Below are 26,166 nucleotides of genomic sequence, written 5' to 3'. Positions count from 1 at the left end.
CTGCCACAGCTGCCAGGCTGGGATCGCTGATTCACAGGAGTTTGCCACAAAGTTACCTTTGCAAGTCTTAAATGAACATGACATTGATTTTTATTGAGTCAAACCCTTTTGTCAAAAGGACACATTCTATTTATATCCGTTTTTAGAACAGTAGTTGATTTAGGTTTTGTACCATGCGCCTTTTTTTTTTTTTTTTTGTAATTCTAAATGACTCATTCACAAGTTTTGACAGTGTCAATTTTGTTGAATTACCATATCTTGTGCCTCTTTTCAACCTTTTCCAGTTTTTTCAGTCGCGGTAAATCCCTTCCACAAATAGCAAACGATTTAAGCCTCATAAGATTCGAATGCTCGGCAGGACGTCGAAGGCCATTCAAAAAAAATCCCATGTAATGCAAATATTTTTTCCTTTTTTTTTATTTCTTTCCCGTTTTTCATTTTCTCTGCAGTTTCATGACATTCGCCTGAGAAGAATTAAAAAAATTCCCATGTAACGCAAATATTTTTTCCTTTTTTTTTTTCTTTCCCCTTTTTCATTTTCTCTGCAATTTCATGACATTCGCCTGAGAATAATAATAGATAAAATCATTCTGTAGTGTTAAATCCTAATAGCAGAGCAACAATATAAAATAACCAAGATGTCTATTTTTTTTTACTGCAAAAAAAAAACAAAAAAATTTGACAATGATGTTGGATTTTGCGACCCGGGAACGGGTCAGTGTTTCTCCCATCTCCTCTAAACAGGAGTTACGGAGCATCCCACATAAGTTAAGACCCCGTTTTTATCGCATTCAGTGTCAGGAGAGCAATTAAAACAAAGTATCCGAGCGCGGCGGAGTGAGATAACTTTTCGAGTGTGTACACGGGCATCCTTTTATATGCATGGCCTTTGCCGTGTACATGTGCGTGTGTGTGTGTGTGTGTGCGCACGAGTGTCTGCATATCTCTCACGTCTTGCCGGGTGGTTCCCGCCTTGAAAAGACCTGGCGGCGGGCCAGAACGCTCTTATTAGCAGCCAATTAGCTGAGAGGAGATGAATGTGCTGCCCTTAAAGTAGGTAGAACGCTGGGCGAGCAGGGATAATAAAGAGGCGCGGGGAAAATGATTTTGTTCCCATGTCGCCTAATGAAGGCCTCATTTTTCTTTACCTGTGATTTGACGGTCACGGAGGCGGGGGGGCTTTTTTGCGATGTAACCCCGCGGATGATGTTTACGCGTAGTTCGGTCATAACTAAGAGGGATTGTATAAGAATCGGGCTCTGCATGAGTCAAGGCAGGTGGATAATTCCGCTCCCGCCTCCACTCGAGCGTAGGCAGTGACACAAGAGGCTGCGACAACTCATCTGATTTTTTTCTTTTTTTTTTTTTTTTCTTTTTGTTTTGTTTTTTTTCTTTTTTTATTTTTTTATTTTGGAGCTTTGTATTTTCTCTGCTTTTGGAGTCTGTGAGGAGGCAGTCGGGGTGGGCTGAGGGCAGCGCAGGTTGAGGCTGTTTTCGTCAGCGCCACCGGCGGCTTGAATAGTAATGAAGCTGGTTTGCCTAATTGTTGCCCTGCAGTAGATTTCAGAGCCTCTCTCTTTGTGTGTGTGTTTATGTGTGTGTGTGTGTGTGTGTGTGTGTGTGTTTAAATGCCAATTGCTTGATCCACATTAAAGGGCAGGCAGCTTAGGCTTGGCAAGAAAAAGAAAGGGGAAAAAAAATCTCCCTTGAACCTTAATGGCATTCTCCTTTCAATTTCTCCCAGACCTCTGTGCCACATGACAGAGTGCACTGTTGATGGACTCTGCGTGTGTGTGTGTGTGTGTGTTTTGATTATTTAAAGCTGAGCCCTGTGTTATCTCAGCCACGCCTTCTACCCTCGTGCATGCAGGTTTATTCATCACTTCTCAATCAATTTGTCATTTTCAATCATACTTTCTTCGATTTGTAAAGCTGAACCGTCCATCTGATCAAATTTGACTTTACTGGACTTTATGTGACGAGTTTTATGCAACAGCACTGCACCATAGCACACACGAGTGTCAGAAACAGCTTTTTCGACCTTACGAAGAGAAAAAAAAAAAACACGTGTTAATCTAAAGTTGTTTAAATCACTCCGGGGATGTCGGAATAGTCTCACCGTACCGTGTGATCCGCGCAACTGCCCCGTGATGTGTGAACAATTCGGGAGGTTTTGTAGAGCAGAATGAAGCCTAGAACCTCTGGTCCGAAACGCTCCTGTCGTGTAACTATGGCGGCACCAGCTGCTGTTAATTTAAGCCGCTTACTCCTTCTTCTCTCTGGTTATTTCCTGTCTGCCTCAACTGTCCGAAAGCCCCCTGCTAACTTGTTGTTTCGACTTCTCTGTAAAACATATCCCACAGCACGATGCCTCTGCGAACCGAACGAGATGCTTTAAAACTCCTTTATCAGTTTTGGTCACCATCGCACAGCTAATTCGGTGTCGGAACAGAAATGCTAATCCTGGAAAAAGTGAATAAATCTGAATAGAAAACGTTAAAACTAAAGAAAAGTAAAGCAAAATGTATGAGCAGACTCATGGTTGTGATATCATGAAATCTCAAGGGATTGGTAAAAATGAAGAACGAAGCTAAACATGGCTTTTTTGGTGGAAATTGCCTTTTATTGCCGTCTATTTGAGTAAATATACGCAAGCTGGAATGCAGCCAGTCGGTCACACAAGAAAGCTTAATCCCTTCCTCCTCTCTGAACCGAACGCCTTCACTGCCTGTCCGTGTTGTGCGTTTGTTGTGCGGCCAACAGGTCGCTTTGTCGACGACGGCTCGGGACTAAACACCTTGATAATGAACCGTTCCGCCGCCGCCTCCCAGCCCTCCGAAAAAACACCCACAACCCATAATAATCATCATATCGCCCAAACGCCTCTCTTTGCAGTCGGCGTGCACACGCATGCACTCGGAGATTACCTAAAGGAAGCCGGCATTGCAATTTAGCTGACATTTTCGAGTTATTGCCGGAGGATATTGATTTTAGACGACTGCCTCCATAGGATTCCTTCTTAATAAAAAAATAAAAATAAAAAAAAAAACGAGGGCGTAGAGTGGGTTTGCATGTTCCGCTTATTTACGTGGGTGTGTGCTTGCTTTCTGTGTTCATCCTCACGGCCGGTATAAATGCAGGTGTCTGGTCCACAGGTCCGCTCCCCTGTAATAACACCAGAAATACGTGCAGGGTTGGGAACGGGGTTATGATATATTTGCAGTGTTGATTTTTATTGGTTGGCTTTGGCTGAAATAAAGGAAGGGGGAATTAAAGTTATATAGAGGAGGATGTGACACGGAGGGATGCTGTAATTATATGAATAATTACACGATGCATGCGGTTCCCTTTAGGTCTGGCAGTGGCTCTTCAGCTCCTTCACGGGGACATTGAGCAGCTGCGACGGGAGTACATGGTTCTCTTTACCCGCGGCGTGTCCATCACCAGGAAACTGGGCTTCTCCGATGTCATCATGCCTGGTAAGATACCGCCGATTGTTCGAATAAGCTCATTTTCCCCTCTGATATCGTGCCCAATTCACTTTCTATCAGTAGTTTTCTTTTCTAAATATCACATTTGCCGCATTACTTAATATCACAGTCCAACTCCTTATCCAGGACTCAGAACAATCCACCCCTCAGTTGTGATGATGGTTGCCTCCAAAATTCGTAGTTAATTTTAGCAAACCTTCAGCTCCAAATCTAAATGAAATTGTCAATCATAAGGGGGGGGGGGGGGTTTCTCAAAAACAAACAATCGAGCAGACAATGGAGAGGGTGTCAGCTTAGTGTGTTTGCAAGAGTTTGTTTATCCAAAGCTATTGCGGATGCTGGGAATGGTTGATGTTGTCACTCTCAGACGGAGAGTAGTTTAAAAGTGCCCGAATAAGGGCTCTCCAGCTGGATAACTTGCGACCGCAAAGACTGTGGATAATGCTAATTGCAATGGACGTAACTTCAAATGAGTGCCCTTCCCGCCAATTAATAATAGGTTCGCCAAAAGCTTTGATTTGATTTTGACGAGTGATGAAATTCATGAGCTTGAGAGAGAAATTACCTTCTAAAAATGCAAAATAACATTGAGAAACCTTCAGATTGAGCCTGCTTTTTAAAGATCATCTCGTTTCAACACAAGCATCTCCAGGGAGACCCGAGGCAGACGCCTATTTTGGTGCGAAACAAAACATGGTCGTCTATTGCGTCACATCTTTAATGGATTTCTGGTCAAAGTTCGAATAGTTTTTACCGAAAAACCAATCGATCCGAGCTACTTCGCTGAAACAGTTTTATCACTACGGCGGAATCCAAACAGAGGCAGAGGTAGAGACACTCAACTAACCTGTGTGCCCTTTGTCTACGGGAGAAAATGAAACCAACCGCAGGAAAACATGTTTCACTTAGAAGGACCCCATCTGGCCAATTTAAGTGAAATCCTTCACACGACGTGTCAGGGGTCTTCACCTCCGAGCCACGGCGCGCGCCTCCGTCTAGCTCCTCACCTGTTTATTGCTCATTTAGTCCTTCCGTCTCTCACGGAGCCACGACATCGAGTGACAGATGGCTGATAAATTTGTGTCGAGCAGATGGCGTTGCCCAAGAAAAGCCAAGGTAGCAAGTGAGAAGGGATGTTTGCGAACTGGCTATCCAGGGTAATCCGTGACCATTTATTAGGAGTAGCAAACATTGATTTACGCATAAATATACCCATGTTTACCGGTGTCGTAAAATCTATAGCCGTTATCTCGGTAACACTTGATAACTGTAGCCAATGACGTGAGAGCGATGCTAAACGTAAGGATGCTAATAGGAAAAATGCGGAATTATTCGGGTTTTATTTCAGGTAAACAGTCATTACCGAGATAGCCTGCTCAGAGACACACACACACACCCCCGGGGCCCGTCGGGAGCGGGCCTTACGCCGTGGAACAAATACATCACTTCTTGAATAGTGAAACAAGGGCGTCAAACGGCAAATGTTACTCTTGTTGTTGACGAGTGAATTACGGCGCTTTGCTCACCGCTTTCGGAACACGTCCCTTTTTGTTTTTCGGAGAAATCTGCAAGATAAAGCTTTTCTTTTACATGCGTAAGGTGCTCCGTCTGGTCACAGGGCTGTAGAGGAACCGAGGGGCGCCGGTTCCCCCAGCGCTTCACTAACACAGATTTATGTTCACGTTCTTTGTCTTTGTCTGACTACAACCCCTAAACGCTGAGTGCTTTCTGCCTTTCCGCCTGTGTAACTCTACCCCTGGGCAAAGGAAATAGTCTTTCCCTCTTTCTCTCTATCTCTCTCTTGTCTGAATTTCTCTGACTATCATTTTCATGCGCGCGCACACATGTACGTGCATCCCACACACACACACACACACACTTTTTGTCAGCCTGCCGCTCCAACCCCGACCCCTCCACATCGTATTTTTCCCGTTGCGCATCAAGACTGTGCTTCTACCTCCTGCAGTCTTTGTGCGAACATACATGCGGCATGTGTAAAGTATGGGCACATATAGAGTCTCCCATGTTACTATGGTTACTGTTGTTAAGGGCAGAAAATCAATGTTGACCCCAGAGCAGTAGATATGATGTGACGTTATACAGGGGAGCCATTGTATGTTAAGTCCAGCGGCAGCAAAGGAAACGGCCCCGTCCTCGCTGCTTTGCAGCATCGCACTTCCCCTTATGGAGGAAATACATGTGGTTTTTGCCAAAATATCATGTACACAGCTGTGACTGTGACAAAACAAAAGCATATTGAATATTTCCTATATCCTGCTATTATTCCTACAGTGTTTAGACAGATGGAAGCACCAAATAGGAGAATTACTTTTTATTGTTATTATTTGATATGAATGATTTGTAGGTTTTTACAAGAAACAAGGTCACCTCATGCCAACTTTTCAATACAACTTAACTATGTGGAAAAGAGTAAAATTAAGCAAACTGGATTTTCCTGAGGGGTAAAAAAAGAAGTCATGTAGGAACACAGCCGGGGGGCAATTCATTTATTTCTTATAGTAAAAAGATTTCATTACTGATTATATTTATACATAAAACATTACATCACATCAATTAATCACACCAGATTTTATCATATCAAAAAAGGGGTGAAAAAGCAAGTGACGAAATGTCTTTTGTGTCTAGTTTTGGCTTCCTTTGATTATTTTATTATTATTTCTATTAATATTATGATTATCAGAATTATTTTGGTGTTTCACAGCACAAACAATCCTGGTTTAATTCCGACTGGAGGCATCTCTTTGTGGAGTTTGCATGTTCTCCTCACGTCTGCGTGGGTTTCCTTCGGCTTCTCCCAGCATCTAAAAACATGCAGCAAGTTAAATTGGAAAAATTGGCGAAATTGCCCAAACGTACCAATGAGCGAATGAACGGTCGACTGTCTGTTTATGCGGCTCTGTGATTGGCTGACTTTCGCCCAATGGCAGCGGGGATAGGCTACAGCATCCTCCGCGACCCCGAGTTGGATAAGCGGTGGACAATGGATGGATCATGTGTAGACGTCAACACGTCTGCTCGTATGAAGTGAGAACATACCAGACATCACTTTGGGGGTTTACTTTATGAACAAAGTTGAATTTGGGCTATTGTTTCTTCAAAATAGGTGAAGCATTGTGTCGTTTCTGCAATACTTTTGTTGTATTGCGGGGTAGCTGCCCATCTTCTGCCGTGATCTGAAAACGTACCTCTTCACCAAGCACTACCCCACTAATTGCACTTAGCCCCCCCCCCCCCCTCCCCCTCAAAAAAAACAAACAAAAAACAAACAAAAAAAAAAAAAAACAAAATAAATTAATGTACCGTAATTTCCGGACTATTGAGCGCACCTTAATATAAGCCGCACCGGCTAGCCGATCGCTATCCTGGTCTTCCTCCTATGCACTAAAACCGTCAAAGTCGTCTTCTTCGGTGTCGGAGTTGAACGGACTCAGAATTTTCCGGTCATTTCATCGGTCTGATCTGACGAGTATAAAGGTTTTAGTGGCGTGAAGCTCGTTTGCCCCCCCACCCCCCAAAAAAAGTCTGTATATTAGCCGCATCGTTGTTTACGTGAAAAAAGTCGCGGCTTATCGTCCGGAAATTACGGTTTGTATGTATGTATGTCTGTATATGGTTTTGAGATGGTTATTTAGCAGAGTGGTGACTTCTGAATAATGACTACTGGTGCTTTGGATTTTCGGTTATTGAATTGCAATTTTTGTAAGTCGCTTTGGATGAAAGCGTCTGCTAAATAACTGTAATGTAATGTAATTTGATGTATAAAGATTTGGAAAATGAAAGCAAATGTACAGTTCTGTTTTTCAATTTATATTCTGCATGGAAGTATCGTTTGTTTATTAGATAAGATGTTAAATGCACATTTCGTTGCTAGTTCCATATTTACACCCTTCTCACCCCGTTATCGATTATCAGCGTTAGTTCGCTCGCGTTCTGCCCCAACTCGCTCGTCCGATCACGCCATGAATATTCAAAAGGGTACCCGTTACGATTGACTCGCCGCATTTTTGTGCATAATGTGTTGTAATGTGGTCATTTTACAGTTACAGGTCAGGATTTCATTTTCGTGAAATCACATCATGTTACTAATGTGATTCTGTCGACCCCTGTCATGGAGCATTACTGGAGAAATAGTCATCAAGCTGCGGGGAGGTCATTAATAATGCTTGCCTGTATGAATAATCAATGCGTTGTTGCCTTTTTTTTTACCTTCCCGCTCTTGCAGGAGAGATGAGGAATGACCTTTACATCATGCTGGAGAAAGGAGAGTTTGAAAAGGGGGGAAAGAGCGTCGCCCGGAATGTAGAGATCACCATCTACGTGCTGGATATCGACGGCCAAATCCTCAAGGTAAAAAACACTGGAGAGGCATTTTCATGAAAACATGTCTCAAGATCTCTATTTAATGTTGTATTTTCAAAGACGACCTTGTAAAAGAGTAATAAACTGCCCAGTTGAGTTGTATTTTTTTTTTGTCTTATCTCTTAAAATCCCGTTTCTTATTTTGGAGACCAACTCTTAATTTTAATATTACTGACCCAAATGTGAACAGCGTCTCTCCAGTGTGTTTGCCGTTTCTGGTGCAGCCCTGTGGCGGTCTACTCCTGTGGTTTCCTGCGCCACCTCGGCCTTGGACGGCGAAACGGGCAAAAATATAACCCCGTTGCCACAGCAGCACACATGAAAACCATGTCGTGTTCCGTTTTTTTTTTTTTTTTTTTTTTTCTTTTTTTCGTTAAATGGACGCCGAGTGCAAAAAAAAAAAAAAAAAAAAAGGGGGGTGTGGCTGTTTAACGTGCCCAGACGCTCACATCCATCTTCTTTCATCCTCCGTGTCTGCTCACTCTTTTCCCTTCCCCCCATCCCAGAGTCACGTGGCTGCCGGCTCCGGCGAGCCCGGCGGGGACGAGTATCACTCCCTGGTGCTGTACCACAACAACAGCCCCCGCTGGGCCGAGCAGATCAAGCTGCCAATCCCAGTCGACATGTTCCGGGGATCGCACGTCCGCTTCGAGTTCCGGCATTGCTCCAGTAAGTCAGAATGGATCAGCGAATAAAGTTGAAAGAGGCCCTTCCCCACCCGCCCCTTTTTTCACATTTAAAGAACAGGGTATAAAATCTGGTATTTCCTCGGGCGGGTGTAAGGCTTCTCAGTCGAGTGACTTCATGTCTGAAGCGGCTGCCACATCAATACAGATATCATCGCGCTGAATTCCACTCGCCCTGTTTTGCATTTTATAATGAGTCCAGTTTGTCCAACCTCTCACCTCTTAATGAGAAAACATTTGAATAGAATTGCTCTTGTTTTCTCTTGCCTTTTTTTTTTTTTTTTTTTTTGGTCTTTTTTTCGTCGGAGTCTCCTCCCGTAACGAGATGAAATTTTTACGCTGTCGGCAGCTGGGTTATAGTAGCCTCTTTACTACTGGTAGCGCAAGGCTGGCACTGCTACCCAAGGGCTTCATCATTAGGGGGCCAATTTTAGGTCGGTGATGACACCAAAATGCCAGCTCGAAAACCCCGGGCCACTTCCTCGTGAAATTTTGATAAGCAGGCTCTATTTTTCAATTAAGGGCAAACAGGAAACTCATTTTTCAGAAGTGCGCTTTTAATTGCTATCTTGTTTTTCGCACGTGCTACGCTGGCAGTGATAACTGCTAATGGGGAGTCCAGTGTCATTTATTAATGGAGGCTCTAAGAGTCTGTCATTTTCAACAGAGCAATAATTAGTTTTATAAGAATGGATATTTGTTGGGTTCGGTCCGCGTGTGATTTAAAATTCTTCAAACAATTGGGAGCAACAGTTGTAGTTGCAACGCGGTACCGAGGAACCGTCTGGCTTATTACCACCCATGCGTTTGTGGGTTTGTTTTGCCTATGCATATAGACACACAGAAATATATATAATATATATCCTGCTCAAAAAATAAAGGGAACACATAAACAACACAATGTAGCTCCAAGTCAGTCACACTTGTGTGAAATCAAACTGTTAGGAAGCAACAGCGATTCATTTTAACTTGTTTAAGGGTATTATATCAACATTGTATCAGCCTGTAGTTTGTTTTTCCACATTAATTTTGAGTGTGACTCCAAAGCCGGACCTCCATGTGTGCATACATTTGATTTCCATTGATTATTTTTCCGGTATTTTGTTGTCAGCACATTCAACTACATAAAGAACAAAGTATTTAGTAAGAATATTTCATTCAGTCGGGTCTAGGATGTGTTATTTTAGTGCTCCCTTTATTTTTTTGAGCCGTGTACATCCATTCATTATCTTTACTGCTTGAAATGCACTTAGGGTGACTGGAGCCATCCAAACTACCATCGGGCAAGAGGCAGGGTACATCCTGGCTGCCTATAGAGACATACAACCATTCACATGTCTGGGCAATTTAGGGTCTCCAATGAATCGAGACGGGGACCCACTTTTCCACCTTGCCGCCCTGTATATATATTTTTAAATTTATTAAAGAAAAAAAAGTTCTGAAATACCGCAATCCCTACCTTGTCAGCTATCTCAGCTAAGCTTGGATTTCACAGCACATACCTAAAGCTTCTCTAATCTCCTCATGCTCGGAGCGATGAGGATTTACCGGTCATAACAACTCGTCTGAAGGAAACTGAACAGGAAAACAAAAAATAAAGCTTCAGTCTTCGGCGTAGCGGGCATGAAACTTCCTGGTGTGAAACTGAACGAAACAGCGAAGGACCAAAACAAACTGGCAACCGTACCAATGTTTGCTCCTGCTGACGCAGGACTCTCCGAGACCAAACACCACAGACCAAGCTCCATATTTCACACTTCCCGCTGCGCCCCTTATTGTGTGAGCAGAAGATAAATCAGATTACAAGGGTTCCTACTAAGTAAATAATCAAGCTTCTTCAAAATACAGCCGGTCGTATTAATGTGATCCCTGGGATTAATCATCTGATCTGGTATATGCCTTGTTTCGCATTCGCCGGCGGTCAAGGCTGTTTACATGTACATCGAGAGTTTATGTTCTGCACGTGGACGTGATCCTGATCGCAAGCAAGACGCACTTAAATTCAGATGACGTGCAACAAATTACTCTCAGAATATCCTTGATATATATAATATAACAAAATTAAAAAAAAAAAAAAAAATCTCATAACTTTATAATTTAGGGTTTCAATCTATTCCTCTTTCATATGCTTGCACTTGTATATATATATATGTATACACTGCTCAAAAAAATAAAGGGAACACTTAAAAAACACATCCTAGATCTAAATGAATGAAATATTCTTATGAAATACTTTGCTCTTTACACAGTTGAATGTGCTGACAACAAAATCACACAAAAATGATCAATGGAAATCAATTGTATCAACCCATGGAGGTCTGGATTAGGAATCACACTCAAAATTAAAGTGTAAAAACAAACTCCAGGCTGATCCAACTTTGATGTAATGTCCTTAAAACAAGTCAAAATGAATACTATGATTTCACAGAAGTGTGATTGACTTGGAGTTACATTGTGTTGTTCAAGTGTTCCCTTTATTTTTTTGAGCAGTATATATATATATATATATATATATATATGACAATTTGGTCGATGCCATTTGCCATAATATTTTGGCTAAAAATGTGTATTTTCGGTTTATTTTCCCTGGCCGTGGATGTCTCCTTGCAATGACGGAGGGGTTCGGTTATCAAATCTTTCGACAAAAATATTTAGCCAATCCATTGGATAGTGCTTAGTCTTTCAACACTCTCCCATGTATCTGATCAGCGACATTCACTGAGACACTCTGCGCAAAAAGTAAAAGGGAGCTTTCGAGTTAACGAATTGAAGTTTATCCGTCCTGAAATGTGTGTGGGTGTACGTTGGATTCAATTCCGTGTCGCTGTCTTGTGTTCCGACAGCCAAAGATAAGGGAGAGAAGAAACTGTTCGGCTACTCCTTTGTTCCCCTGATGCAGGAGGATGGCAGGACTCTACCAGATGGCACCCACGAGCTCATTATCCACAAGGTAAAGGCCGCTTCCCCCCCTTGACTGAGCGACAAGGAATCAAATTGACCCTCGCTTTTGCCGGATGTAGGTTTTTATAGACGCACCGCAAGGTACTTTGAGGGATTAGGCTTTACATCGACTTACATGACATACATCTGCAGAGGTGCCAGTGTTCAAGATTTCCCTTCTTGTGATCGGTAACTATCTTGCGCACAAGTTTGATTTTTTTTTTTTTTGGATCACACAGGTGTAACCAAGGCAACCTCAAGGGAAAACTCACGTATGACTAAGTGAATGACTCACTCTGAGTATGTTTTTTTTTTTTTTTGTTTTTTTTCCTCTTTTCACCACAGGCTGCAAACAGCTCCTATCATAGCAGCTACAGGCTGACAAGTCACCGAGTTATGTACTGTTACAGAACACCGTTGAACGACGTGATTTTTATGTTTAGAAGAGGCTGTTTGAATGAAGCTTTAATTGCGTCGCTTTTCAGTCAAAATGATGGCTCGTGTGTCATATCTTGTCGTCGTTCAACACGACCTCTGCTTTCATTTTATAAACCCACTGGGCCAGGAGAGACTCACTCTGACTTTTAACGCTCTGGATTTTGACATGGAAAAAGTACAAACGCTGCTGAAACTCTGCCGTCCGTGTGCTATTGGAGATTACATGTTGGCAGAGGGTGTGTGCAAAAACCTCAGGCCTTGTGGATGAAAAGCACCATGTGCATTTATGTCTATTGTTGACACGGAGGAACCAAAATTCTAATGATTCAATATTTTTGTCAGCAACAAGTTATTTCCACAGTCTCTAGAAATAAAAAGAAACATTGTCCTCTGTTCCTGTCATGCATACAGAATCAACCTTGACTCCAAGCCCAGCAGTTTTAAAGGACATCTCTGGTAAATTTGTGTGTTCCCGTCGTTGTGGGGCAAAAGAGGCCTGTTCCGATGCCAGATGGAAGTTGCTGAAAAGCTCAATGAAACTGGCATGGCCTACTTTTTCCTCAGACTCAAAATAGACACCGAAGAATCAGTCCGAACTGTGTGGTCGCTTTGGAGCTCAAACAGCCTCAGCTGTGCAATCAGGCTGCATGAGAAATCAATAAAACAACAGAATCCTGCAACTGACTCCTACATATTTTAAATCTGGCATATTTTTTTTCTCTGTTTTTTTTTTTTTTCCCCTGTTTTCAGTATGGTGTGATTCATAGGATGCACATCAGAATTTTATCCAAACTATAACCCTTGATGCCTGCGATAGCTATAGATATTGCTTAAGGGGCTGCGATGCTGAGGTCATCGGCAGAAGGACCTCAACATCTCTGCTCGGCGTGCACGAGAAAGCCAAAGCCTTATTCCCGGTATCAGATCTAAATTTGTCACGCCGGTTTGGAACTCGTGCCCACGTTTCTCAATTCCCGTCCAGTGTGAAGAGAACACCAGCCTGGCAGACTGCACGCGCTACCTGAAACTGCCGTTCTCCAAGGCCAACATCCCGTCCAACAACCAGACGCTGAAAGGCACCAAAGAGTCCTTCTGGATCACCAGTTTCCTTTGCTCCACCAAGCTCACGCAAAACGGTAAATACGTTTCAGAGACTTGACTTTTACGATAGGATGCGGTAGCCTAAAAGATTGCCGTGGTCTCTGAGCTCTCAAACATTTTGGTTTCTGGTCTGAGACAATAGTACCGTAATTTGCGGATGATAAGCTGCGACTTTTTTCACTTAAACAACGATGCAGCTAATATATGGATTTTTTTTGTTGGGGGGGGGGCTAATGAGCTTCATGCCGCTAAAACATTTATCCTCGTCACATCGGACCGATGAATTTCGAGTCCGTTCAACTCGGGCACCGAAGAAGACAACTTTGACGGTTTTAATGCGCAGGAGGAAGCCCAAGATAGCGATCGGCTATATGGTGGTGCGCTCAATAGTCCGGAAATTACGGTAGTCTTTTTTTTTTTACAAAAACAACTTTGCAAAAGGTGAATCTTATATTAAAATGCCTTATGTTTAAAGAAATATTTGCACGCTGTCAAAGTGAGAAACTGTCAGATCCATTTAAGCTCTCCAAGTGTACAAATAAACCTGTGAAGGGGGCGGCGGGAATAGTTCGCAGCCCCCCAAGCTTTGAAATTAATTTCTAAATCCTATTGTTCTCAGAACTATGCCGGTAGAATGGGATTTTCTGCATCAATCCACTTTTTATCCCATTTCTGATCCTTCTCCCATACATGAATTCAGATGTGTTTGCCTGGCTGTAGAAGTTGTTGTAGTCGCAATGTGACGAACACAAGTGCACCGATGGATGGAAATCCATTTCTCAATAATATAGCTATGTATAATAATGAATAGAAACAGAAAGCCCCGAGATAAGAAAAGATAAAATATGAATGATTGAATCATTCATTGTCTTTACAGCTTATCCTGATCTCTGTGTCGCAGAGGGGTTGCGGCCGATCCCGGCTCTCAGTGGACGGGCCGGTTGTTGGTTGATCGCAGGGTCACATTTAGACACCCGCAAATATTCCCTCTCTCACTCACAAGCCTTGGCAGTTCCAAGTCTTCCCCAAACATACGGCATATTTTTGAAATAAAATATGAATAATTACTTTAAGCGTTAAGATGAACTAAAAGTGATTCAACCGGGTTTAGTGACTTGTCTGTTATTGTTATCCGTCAGAGGTTGCGGCACTTCAAACCCCATTTACGAACATTTTATTTATTAGTGCGTCCATTCTTTGTCTTTGGATTGCCGCTGAATTTAAGAAAGCCAATCACACGCAGGGGTGGACGTGCCCATGTTTCTGAGTCATTTATTACATGGAAAGAAGATGTCTTCTCTGTTGCCTTACGATATTCTGATTCTTAATGCCATGTGTTAAGTCATTAGAATTGGCTGTACTAAACATTAATAGCGTTCAGTCCAGTGCAGTTGGCTACTGCTTACACCTGGCAGTAATGTATAAATAAATTAAATGAGATCAACCGGTTCGCATTGCTGATTTTTTTTTTTTTTTTGTCAAGTGAACACTATTAATTTCCTTTTTACCAGAAAACCAGCAGGCGACTGATACATTCATTTCAGTTCAGCAAAATAATGCAGCGAACCGCAGGTATTTTGATTACACTAACTGTCCTGACTGGGAACACACTGGTGTGAATGCACCGGACAACCAAAATACACGAATAATGATCGGCCTTACCTCTTCAAGCAGCCATTCGAACTTTAGCACGGTTTCGTAGACGTATGCCAAATAATATTTGCCCGTACAAACAAACTGACACCTTGGTAAAGACGCGGGCACGGATTTGCAGATACAAAAAGACGTTCCTCGGGTTGAACAGAATCTGAAGGGACAGCTAAAATACTTTCTTCTTCGGGGGGAATGTTTTATGCATCGCCTGCGTCTGGGGACGCCGGACGATTACTTTTTATTTTCTTTCATCCTATCGCACTCGAAAATGTCAACTTCTGTTTGGATCCGTTGAAATTTTTTGATGGTAATTGAAGGGTGCGGCGACGCTTTGTGATCTCGGGGGCTCGTCGCTCTCGTGATCCGTCTTCCCTTTGTTATAAAAAACGAAAATGTCACTCTGTCTTATTGCGCCCGTGATGTTTTTTTTATCTATATCTATTTCATTTTTCGCATCTCGACGCATTGCTGTTGAATCTCCATACGGATTTTTCTCCTTGCCTCCCTTCAGGTGACATGCTTGACCTGCTGAAGTGGCGAGCTCATCCCGAAAGGATCAACGACAGTCTCTCGAAACTGAAGGAAATCGACGGCTCGGAGATCGTAAAAGTAGGCCTGCAATCGCGCAAACGGCTTCGGCCGTCCTTTCGTTTAAATATCGACGGTTTCTGATTTCATTCGGTTGACGCAATTTAAAATGGGATGGGGATTTTCTGAAACCTTCAAATCAAGTTTCATGCTCCTTCCTGCGTGCATCCACCAATTCGCTTTTTTCCCTGCTTCCCCCTCCAGTTTCTACAGGACACCCTGGACACCCTTTTTGGTATTTTAGATGAAAGTTCCCAGAGATATGGACTCAAGGTGTTTGATTCACTGGTAGGTAGTGTTATCTATTTCCATCACCGATAGAGAATTTTCTGTTTTCTGCATTCTGTCACCTGCGAATTCTGGTAGAGACCAGAAAAAAAAAAAAAAAACGAGATTTGCCAAAAGATCCAGTGATGTTACGCTCCAGAGATCGGAGAACCTATCTCACCCCGGTCACGGTGCGCCGCGTTGATAAAGTGTGGACAGTTATTGATCGTTGCCTCGGCATCAATCTCCAAACGACACACGAACACGCATTCCATTCACGCCGCGCTCATGTCCGTGATGAGACGGCCTGCGGAGTCGGGCTGTTATCAAGTTTCCGTTTAGGGGTTTTGAGATCGAAGACAACGTGTCTGAAAAGTGGTCTTACATTCCGCGGCCCCAAAGATACAACCTGCTCGCTCGCAGGAACTGGAAGGGACGAGATTTCGCTCAAAACGTAGCCTTCGACTGACTGTCCCACTCTGTGCTGGCTTCTTTATTGAATACGTAATATTTCATTTCATTTTTAATATGAAAATATGAAGTCAGCATTGAAAATGATTACAAAAAAAGGCTGCATTTCCTTCTTAGGTGACGAAGCTCGAGTGGGGCAGCGATCCTGCTTCGAGAGAGGATTTTCACCTCACATTGTACATTAATTTCAAGTCATCGTTGTGAAATGCAGAAGCGAGATTGTCAGAAAACCATCCCCGGCCTTTTTGACACCGAAAGAATTCTGATATGTGTCAGTTTTATCGGAGTTTTCTCTTTCCCGATACGACCGAACCTTTGAGCAACGGGAAGCCTCCAAACTTTTTCAAAAAACCCCAAAGATTCAAGAAATCTGGTTCCAAAAAATATGCGATTTCAGTCCTGGTCCCGAGTCCGTTTTTGGGAGAGTGCAAAAAGAAAAACATCACAGGGAAGCAAGTCAAGTCAACTTTGATTTGAAACCCAACATTCCCCCATCGGGAGGAAAACACTGCCTTTTAGCGGACAGATCCCGGCTCAACGTGCGCGGCCTTCTGCCTAAAAAGAGGATTGGAAGGAACGGGCGCGAATGTCCTCCTTGTAAGAATAGCAGCGCCGACAGCCACATGACAAAAGCTGTAATATTCATAGAATAAATAACGACATGCTGCAGCAGATCAAGCCACGCCTCCTGGTAATGACAGAGCCCAGGGACTGGGGATCGTGCACAAAGTTACTGTCGTGCACTGATGAAAGGGACATATCCGGACAGGATAGGAGGAATCTAAGCGGTCGAAAAAGTTCTGCAAAAGGAAATCTCTGAACAATAATGATGTGCTCGGTTCGCGATGGATTTGACAGATTCATGCTGCGGTTTCAGATTTTAGAATTCCTCCTCTCTTACTCCAAAGTAAGCGAGGAGGAAACAATTTATTCATGCCTTTACGCCGCAGGTGTGAACCTGTTCCTCTGAAACTTTCTCATGAATTCTGTAGCCATGCCCTTAATGAAACTTATTCCTCACTCATGATCTATAAATGTCGGGTCGCGCATAGTGTCGTTTTATTAACTGACGATAAAATGACTGAATGATAGCATCTCTCAGGAAATGAAGAGGTGAGACGGCGGCGGGAGCGACGTTTTAGTCTGAATAAGAAAGGGGAGGGGGATTTCTAACAAAGGAGCGCCAGACAATGGTAACTCGGTGATGCAATGCACATACGAAGATATGCGTCGTATCGAGACGCAATCAGATTCATGTGCAAATGTGGTTTACGCTAAATCAGTGTGGCATCATCTTCTAATTCTAAACCTGATAGAGGTTGTTATGTCAGTGAATCTTAACGGCTCCACCCCTGCTGTCTGTTTTGCTACTACGTAGCAGGATACTCCACACTATAAACTGCTTCTTTTTTTTTTTCATTTTTAAAACAAAGTGGAAGTAGCTCTGTTTGGTTTGGTTTGGATTTTTTTTTTTTTTTTTTTTCCGTAATCATGGGACACTGTTGCATTCCTCAGCAGATGTCCTTCTGTTAACTCCTAGTAGGTTACATGACTGTAAATATCATTCAGGAGTAAAAAAAAAACAAGTTGTCAATTTCCAGGTCCACATCATCAACCTCCTTCAAGATTGCAAGTTTCAGCACTTCAAGCCGGTCATGGACACGTACATCGAGAGCCACTTTGCGGGAGCCTTGTCGTACAGGTACGCGCCGATTGCGGCCGTTGGAGGCTGAAGGAGCGCCACGAGGACAGGAGTGTATTATACTCAAATGGCATATCTCACGGCGGGGGCGACCTACATCGCTGCGGCGACGTTCAGCCCCGTGCTTCGATATCGGCCGAATAAAATGCTTATGGTGCCCCCTGGCTGATAGAAACCATTAATGTAACGGCTGAACTCTCCGTCATGGCCTCCTCCTGTCTCATCCGTGGCGTGCAAACAAACCCATATATGCATATTTACGACCTGCTGTTCTCGCTCTCTTTTCACACCCATGTACCCGCGAAGGTTGCGCGCCCTCTCGTCCTTAACAGCCTCACACACACACACACCAACATAACTACCGATCCACACACACACACACACACACACACACACATCTGCTTTGAACTCCTTTACCCGATTGTCGCATTTTAAAAAAAAGGAGGGGTACACGACTGCTTTTTTTTTTTTTTTTCGCCAGAAAAAGGTATTTCATCTCACTCAAACACGGATTTTACAGCTGATATGCAATATCACTGAGGGACTTGGGTAACATTACATTACATTACATTTGGCAGACGCTTTTATCCAAAGCGACTTACAATAGAGGACATGAGGACTGCAAATAACACTTGGAAATACAAGCTGCACAGGAAATATACAGAACAGTAAGCTTGGGTTAGTGAGTTTTTTTTTTTTTTTTTGACAAAGACGTACACAAACGTACACATACACACACACACACTGTATAGCCTAACTTGGTGCCTAACCTGATCTGGGGCAGCTCAAGCATCAGCGCAGTAAATAGTCTTGAAAGAGAAAAGTTTTCACCTGTTTCTTGAAGGTTGAGAGAGATGATGCTTGTCTTGTTGCTTCCGGAAGTTTGTTCCACCACTGAGGTAGTAGAACTGAGAACAGTTTTGCCTGAGATCGCTTAGAGCGAGCATTTAGATTAACTGGACGGTATGTTAGAGCAGTTTGTTACTAATGTGATTTCTTTGTTGATTCATGGAAAGATTTCGAAATGTCATTTTTCCTCATCTGCACGTGCTGAAACGGGCGTGAGAGGCCGCGTCCTCTGCCGCCAGGGGGGGGGGGGGGGGGGGGACGACCCGTACTGAGTGTTTGCGCGAATGCCTCCTGCAGGGACCTCATCAAAGTGCTGAAGTGGTACGTGGACCGCATTGTGGACGCCGAGCATCAGGACCACATCCAGCAGGTGCTCAAGGTGAAGTTTTCCGCTCCGTCACTCACACGGACTTAATCCTAAAAAGAGGGTTTTTCTCCAGCGCCGCGAACAACAAACTCGCCTCCCTCGTCTTCGGGTTCGGTCGTCATTAAATCTCGGCGTTCATCAGTCTCCTCTGCTGATTACACAACATGCAGTATTAATCAACATGAACGCCGTGCCCCCGGCGTTGAAAACACACATCGCATTATTCTAATGATGCACACAGAAGCACATCAAGACAAGTGTTTCACAGCAGATGACACGCAGATTCCCATTTATCATTCGCCCGATGCATCCGGCGCCAGAAGTCAATGTAAATAAAACATCGTACATGGATAATAATTGTTGATCTGTCACGAGCCCAGTTGTTTTCTTATGGCTTACCTATGAAAGCCAGGCCTACCGAGTGCTCAGAAGTCACTGAAATCTGGCCTTTCGTTATCTTGTAAAGTAGAAAATAAAAACTTGGGGAGGTGGAAAGACATTTAGGCCATAACTCAGAATGCGCTCATTGAGACATGAACCGACCACAGGATAAATATCGTAATGGTCTGAATAAAGCATCCCGACAGAGGCGAACAACCGCGAGGTGCTAATTTCCACACTGGATTGATGTAACAGTGGGTGCAGGAAGAAAGTGGGGGGTAAACACAGGTGCGACGGTAGACACCGACCCCCCCCCCGCCCGAGTGAGTTGGTAATGCGACAGGTGGCCGTTTTCGAACGCTTCATATTTCTACGTTCTGGTTCTATGAAATAATAACACGACGTCCCGCACCTCCTCCTTTCTCCTCCATCCAGGCCAGCGAGTACATCTTCAAATACATCATCCAGTCCCGCCGGCTCTTCTCTCTGGCCACGGGAGGCCAGAACGAGGAGGAGTTCCGAGTTTGCATCCACGAGCTCTTCATGTCCATCCGCTTCTTCCTGTCGCAGGAAAACAAAGGCATCAGTCCCGTCGCGCAAACACAGGTTAGGGCGTATATACACTGCTCAAAAAAATAAAGGGAACACTTAAATAGCACATCTTAGATCCCAATGAATGAAATATTTGTATCAAATACTTTGTTCTTTACATTGTTGAATGTGCTGACAACACAATCACACAAAAATTGTCAATGGAAATCAAATGTTTACACCCATGGAGGTCAGAATTTGGAGTCACACTCAAAATTAAAGTGGAAAAACACATGACAGGCTGATTCAACTTTGATTCAATGCCCTTAAAACAAGTCAACATGAATCAGCGTTGCTTTCAAAGTGGACGCTTTGATTTCACACAAGTTTGATTAACTTGGAGTTACATTGTGTTGTTTAAATGTTCCCTTAATTTTTTTGAGCGGTATATATATATGTGTGTGTGTGGGTGTGTGTGTTTGTGTATACTTTGAGATAATCAGCCCTGCAGGCCCGCGTGCGCCCAAAGCATGCCGACGCGTGCCGCTGTCTTTACCCCCTTGCAGCACGTGCGCCACTTTATGTTTTCCTTCTCGATGGCAACCGTTAATACAATTCTTGGACGCTGCAATTGAGTCGTTTACCGCGCCGGAGGGGCCGGAGTGGAAATTCGTAATTCCGCGGCAGCTTCTTTTTTCCCTCTCCCAGCGGGAGGGCGGCGCAGCAGGGCGGCCGCATTTGACGGATTTTTGAGCGAGACCAAAACAAACAAGATAAAGACGGCGGCAAAGATCTTAATTACACACTGGAAACAGCTGACTGTCTGTCTGCGTGCACGCCGGCATACCTGTGGTTTTGACTTCACGTGTGTTTGTGTTACGCCATATGTGGGATCCTCGTCTTTCCCCGTGTCCTCCCCATCTTCCATTACTTGCCTCGCTGCGTTTACCCCTCCAGCATTATGTGCGCTCGTAATAACGTTAATACACCCCTGTTTGCGTGTGTGTGTACGGGGGTGTGTTTATCCCCATCGCTCTGTGAATTGTTTGTTTCTTTTTTTAGCCTCGGCGAACTCTGACCGTATGTTTTGTTCCGGCATTAGCGAAAAGCAGGAACCCTCGTTCTCCCAGCGGCCCGACTGTCGATTTTAAGCAGTGGTGTGATTTACCAAGGACGCTGACCGAAAGGAGGATAGATGTAATTAAAGCGTGTGTTTTGCAATTCCTCGGCACTCAGAGGCCACGAGAAAGCCAGGAGTGTTTTGACCCCCCCCTACCCCCCAACACACACACAAACACACACACACACACACACCACCCGTGGCTGTCTGAGAAGCTCTGCCTCATCCCTCTGCTGACTTCTGATCTGGACTAATCACTATTCTCAGCGCAGTAATAGCTGTGGGAGGATGCAGGTCAGGCTAATTCTAATCCCGGTTAATCTGTAACATGTGGCTGAAGTGCATGCACAATACACACACACACACGCGCACACACACACACACACACACACACACACACACACACACACACACACACATACATGCACACGCATGAAAATGCTGGGTCAACCCTCCTAGAAAGCGTATTTTCATAGAAAGAGTTGACACCTTAAATATGCTCGTATGCCTCTTTCTCTCTCGATATTGAACGTCTATAAAAATAAAAGGTGATGTAATTCCATCCTCAGTCCAGTGCCAGGACGTCTGTCCAAGAAACAGAGGTGACAGACAGTTCATGAGACAGTATGACACCGTCTTCTACGTCATTCATCAATATTGGAGCCAAATCAAACGCACAGATCCACAGCTTCGCGATAGAAATACAGTATATTCACGTTTTTGTTTTTGCCAAAAAAAACAAGCCTCGCCATGAACAAAGTCTGACTCGAGCCTGGGAAACACATCGTGGCATGGGTCTTTTTTTTTTTTTTCTTACAAACTGGAACTAATTTTTGGGAAAACAAAGCAAGCTGTTTATTTTATTGCGAGCACCTGAGGTAAAGAGCGTCGTCTAGCCACGCTCAAACTCCACAATGACCTTCACACGCGTCTGTGACTGGAGGCCCCTGATAAGATTAAGATAAGCAGTTTGTGATGCTGATGATGAAGTAAAAAAAAAAAAAAATGTGTAAAAGAAGTGAAAAGCCAGCCATTGAAAAACAAACCCTCCATTAGTTTTATAAAACAGTCTTTACAGTCTAATTTGCAGCTTGAGTGCCTTCCGCTGTTCGGCATCAAGAAAAAGATTATCGTCTTTAAGGAGAATTTCTTCTAACTATGATGTGCCTGTTCACTTATGCGTTTATAATATATCACTGGATTCCGCGCAGGCCGTGTTCCTGCGGACTTTTCCGGCCGTGTACGGGGAGCTCCTGAAGATCTTCACGGTGCGAGAGGTGGCCGGTTTTGTCCGTGAGACGCTGGGCAGCCTGCCGACCGCCGTCCACGCCGACTGCCCTCTGGAGGCCGTCAAGCTGCAGTGCATTGCCAAGACGGTGGAGAGCCAGCTTTACATTAACCCAGGTAGACACGCACATGCACATAAATTCACAAATGCGTGTGATTTGATATGCATGCACGACTGGAGGAACTGAAAACATTTTTTTACTTACTGTCAGTTGTAAGTAAATTGTTGTTTTGGTTGTCTATTCTCACCCTTGCTATCTTTTTTTTTCCATGCCATTGTTTCTTCTTATCCTTGCTGTTGTTGTTGTTTTTGTTGTTCACTCTGCTGCGATTTATTTGCGGATATCTTCTGCTATCTTTTAATTGTCTCTCTATTTATATTTATGCCAAGATTTATTGATACTGTAGTTTTTCCAAAAGAATTTCTATCCCTATTGGGATCAATAAAATATATCTTATCTTAACTTAAAACCCCACCATCAATGATATGAATTTATTATTATTGGTATTATTTTTATTATTATTATTGTTACTGTTGTTGTTGTTAATATTATTGTCATTATTATTATTACTATTATTATTATTATTATTTTTTGTTTGTTTTTATTTTTATTTTTTTGCATTATATGTACACTGCTCGAAAAAAATAGGGAACACTAAAACACGAAAATAACACATCCCAGATCTGAATTGAATACTTTGCTCTTTACATAGTTGAACGTGCTGACAACAAAATCAACCAATTAAAATCAAATGTCTTAACCAATGGAGGACTAGATTTGGAGTCACACTCAAAATTCAAATGGAAAAACAAACTACATGTTGATCCAACGTGGGTGTCCTCAAATCAAGTCCAAATGAATCAGCGTTGCTTCCCAAGTGAACACTTTGATTTGTGTCGTTAAAGTATTCCCTTTATTTTTTCGAGCAGTATATTTCACTTCCAGTCGTATTTTGCTTAACGCAATGTAAATCTGATGAAGAGCTAGTGTAAATGCAGTATTAAACAGCTTTCCTTGTGGGACTGCGGCGTGCAGAATCCAGGTGCATCCTGCTGCCGGTGGTGCTGCGTGTCCTCCAGGCCCACATGCAGGAGCAGAGAGACCTGGTCATGTGCGCCCGCATCCTCACCAGCATGCTTTCTCTCATCAAGAAAGAGGAAAACGGCACTTCGGTGAGCTTCACTTGGAGAACCGGCGCGCTTAAAATAGTAATCGCGACAACAGCGATAAAAAAAACATATTTTCTTCGACGAGAACATTGATTTTCTCTCCCGTGTTTATTCAGGTACAGCCGGTTGTTTTATTACACTCTGCAGAGCCAACATCCCAGACCAAAACACCAATCAGTATGAAAAACGAGTGCGTGAGACTAATCGCCTCCTTCGAGACAGGCCTCGTATACGTGCGGCAGTCCTAGAACTGTCACCGGATCGGACACGACACCCACCGCGTTGCCCCGGCAACACAAAACCCACATGGACCTGTTGCAGCTAGAAACTTCGATTAACTTAAAGCACTATAAGTGCTTCATTCGCATCGCAGAATTATGACAGTTGCGTAAATAGAAATAAGATTAAACTCTTTTGCACATTTATCATATATATGTAGACAAGTATACACACACACACACACACTTATAGGTATATATATACTTTTATATATGACCCGCAGTGTTCCGACATGTTATTGGCTCTGCTGTTGATGATGCAGTAAACTCTCCAGACAGTTTACAGTATGTTGGAGAACATTTTGTTATTCTCGGGCTGAATTCTTCCTCAGCAGGGTTGGATATCCAGCACAGCCAACTTTCCAGGGATCTGCGAGGCTACAGCTACGCAACTCCAGCGCGGGATCATTATGGAATCATAAAGTTTTTTTCCGCAGCAGAATCGCACCATGGTAGAGATTTACTATAAAATTTGCAAAAGGAGATTCTCACACTTTATACGACGCACGGTTTAGACCGTACTCGTTCGATTTCGTGCCGCGGCGAAACACTCCACAAAATACGCGTGAACTCACGCCATTTTAATTGGAGAGTTTTCCCGGAAAAAGTCAAAGCTGGAGGAATTAGTCGTACAGCAATTTTCCCGGCCAATACATTGCAACGGGCAGATTGCTTTGTTATGTCTATATGGTCAATTAGTCTTGGTAACAGGGATGTTGGCAGACGTACAGTCCAGTAATGAGATCCATCAATTCAGTGGTGGGCTTTGTGCACATGGCAGGCAGTCGGACTGCTCTTCTGTGTGTGTGTGTGTGTGTGTGTGTGTGTGTTTGTCGGATTTATGTGCGTGTGTTGTTATTTTTCTCCATCAAGCCTAAGTTGCACAGCCTCCACTGTTTATTTCCACAAGGCCAGGTGATGTTAAATGTGCCCAGAAGAACATGCTCACACACACACACACACACACACACACACACACACACACACTGAACATTCACATGCACGTACATGCACATGCAAGGCACCGATTCGAAAGCAAAATAGACAGCAGTTGCGGCCAACCTGCCAGTCCGAGTCTCCCTCTCATTATCGCTCTGTCTGAAAGCTGTCTGTCTTGTCAGGGGTAAACACGCGAGAGTGATACACACACACACACACACACACACACACACACACACACGCCCACACACACACACAAGTTTATTCTCCACACTCTGATTCGCTGTTTTAATCTTTTAACTGTCTCTCTCCCTTTTATTACTGCCTTTTGTTATTCTCTTTGAATCTATGATTTCAGTCTGAAATATTAAAAAAGAAAAAGCTTCCGAACTTTTTCCGGTATTCGCACCCTGGTTCAAAACATATTACGGGATGAAAATTTGAGGTTAAGACAATGAATTTCATCAATTGCATTTCACCATCATTCTTCAAAACATCAGTTGATTTGGGAGTGTGTCCTGTAGCGAGTGTGTGTTCTCCTTTGTCGCGCAGGAGCCGGTCGTTTCCGAAGAGGTGGAGATGATTGTGGAGAGCCTGCTGGGAGTTCTCCTGAGGACCATCCTGGAGATCAGCAACAGACCCCAACCTGCCGGTCCCACCATGAGACTCCAGTTTCAGGACGTCACTGTACGTGTGTTTTTTTTATTTTTAAAATATATTGCGCTTGGCTTGTACTTTGAATGATAAAACCAAGTCCCCACAAGCTCACTGTATATTCGCCCATTAAAAAACAGAGAGAAGAACGTCAGGTCTTTGGACAAGTTGTGTGTGTCTCTTTGTGTACTCGCTCGCCAAATTGTTAGGGGACCACACGAGCAATTATAACACTCGAACAGAGCTGCGGCTTCGGCGACTGCAATTCCACTAACATTATTAACATTAATGGCAATCATTAAGATTTATTATATAACTGGCGAGCAGATGGGGATTCTCCAAGTGGGCGCTAATGAGATCATCATCATTAAGTCGTGATTGCGACTCGGAGGTGGGCCGAGCCGCGGCTCCGCTTCCGACGGGGCTACGCTCAGGTTTGCCGGTTTGCTTGTCCTTTTCTGTTAGCCCATGAAGCCCATGAAGTTTCTCCCAGCGTGTGTTAATACTAATGAGTGTTTTGGTGTCTTCTGCGCTCCTTCCCCCTGCCAGGGAGAGTTTGTGGCGTGTTTGTTGGCCCTCCTGAGACAGATGAGTGACAGGCACTACCAGCAGCTCCTGCAGGCGTTCAGCAGCAAAGACGACCTGAGGGTAAGACAAACCCCCCCCCTCATCCGAGACAAGAATCGTGTGTGTGTGTGTGTGTGTGTGTGTGTGTGGATTAATCATAGACCAAATGACACTGGATCGCCTGCCCACTGTGAAACCATCACTCATTCGTTCGACTTGATTCGCAGATGATCTCAGCCCGTAGAGAAAATAGTTTTTGACAAAAAACAACCGCAGATGCCGCTTTGTTTGTTCGGCATTGCGAG

At 43.6% G+C, this 26,166-nt stretch overlaps 1 protein-coding gene across 7 annotated transcripts in view; it reads left to right on the top strand.

The window, feature by feature from the left end:
- dock4b (dedicator of cytokinesis 4b) overlaps positions 1-26,166 on the top strand; it is a 128,778-nt gene that overhangs the window by 64,248 nt on the left and 38,364 nt on the right. For all 7 annotated transcript variants that reach the window (XM_086147071.1, XM_086147070.1, XM_086147068.1 and 4 more), the window contains exons 13-26: positions 3,354-3,479; positions 7,735-7,859; positions 8,378-8,540; positions 11,401-11,507; positions 12,918-13,071; positions 15,201-15,298; positions 15,482-15,565; positions 17,617-17,717; positions 18,864-18,945; positions 19,750-19,920; positions 22,177-22,369; positions 23,290-23,426; positions 25,193-25,327; positions 25,844-25,942. In XM_086147071.1, coding sequence (XP_086003197.1) covers positions 3,354-3,479; positions 7,735-7,859; positions 8,378-8,540; positions 11,401-11,507; positions 12,918-13,071; positions 15,201-15,298; positions 15,482-15,565; positions 17,617-17,717; positions 18,864-18,945; positions 19,750-19,920; positions 22,177-22,369; positions 23,290-23,426; positions 25,193-25,327; positions 25,844-25,942 — 1,775 coding nt within the window. The remainder of the gene's footprint in view (positions 1-3,353; positions 3,480-7,734; positions 7,860-8,377; positions 8,541-11,400; positions 11,508-12,917; positions 13,072-15,200; positions 15,299-15,481; positions 15,566-17,616; positions 17,718-18,863; positions 18,946-19,749; positions 19,921-22,176; positions 22,370-23,289; positions 23,427-25,192; positions 25,328-25,843; positions 25,943-26,166) is intronic.

This window comes from Fistularia commersonii, chromosome 5, assembly GCF_037954325.1.
Source record: "Fistularia commersonii isolate RoL2024-O1a breed Wild chromosome 5, RoL_Fcom_v1.0, whole genome shotgun sequence".
Classification (NCBI taxonomy): domain Eukaryota; kingdom Metazoa; phylum Chordata; class Actinopteri; order Syngnathiformes; family Fistulariidae; genus Fistularia; species Fistularia commersonii.
The sequence above is the reverse complement of the archived record's forward strand: the minus strand, read 5'-3'. Positions and strand labels throughout refer to the sequence as shown.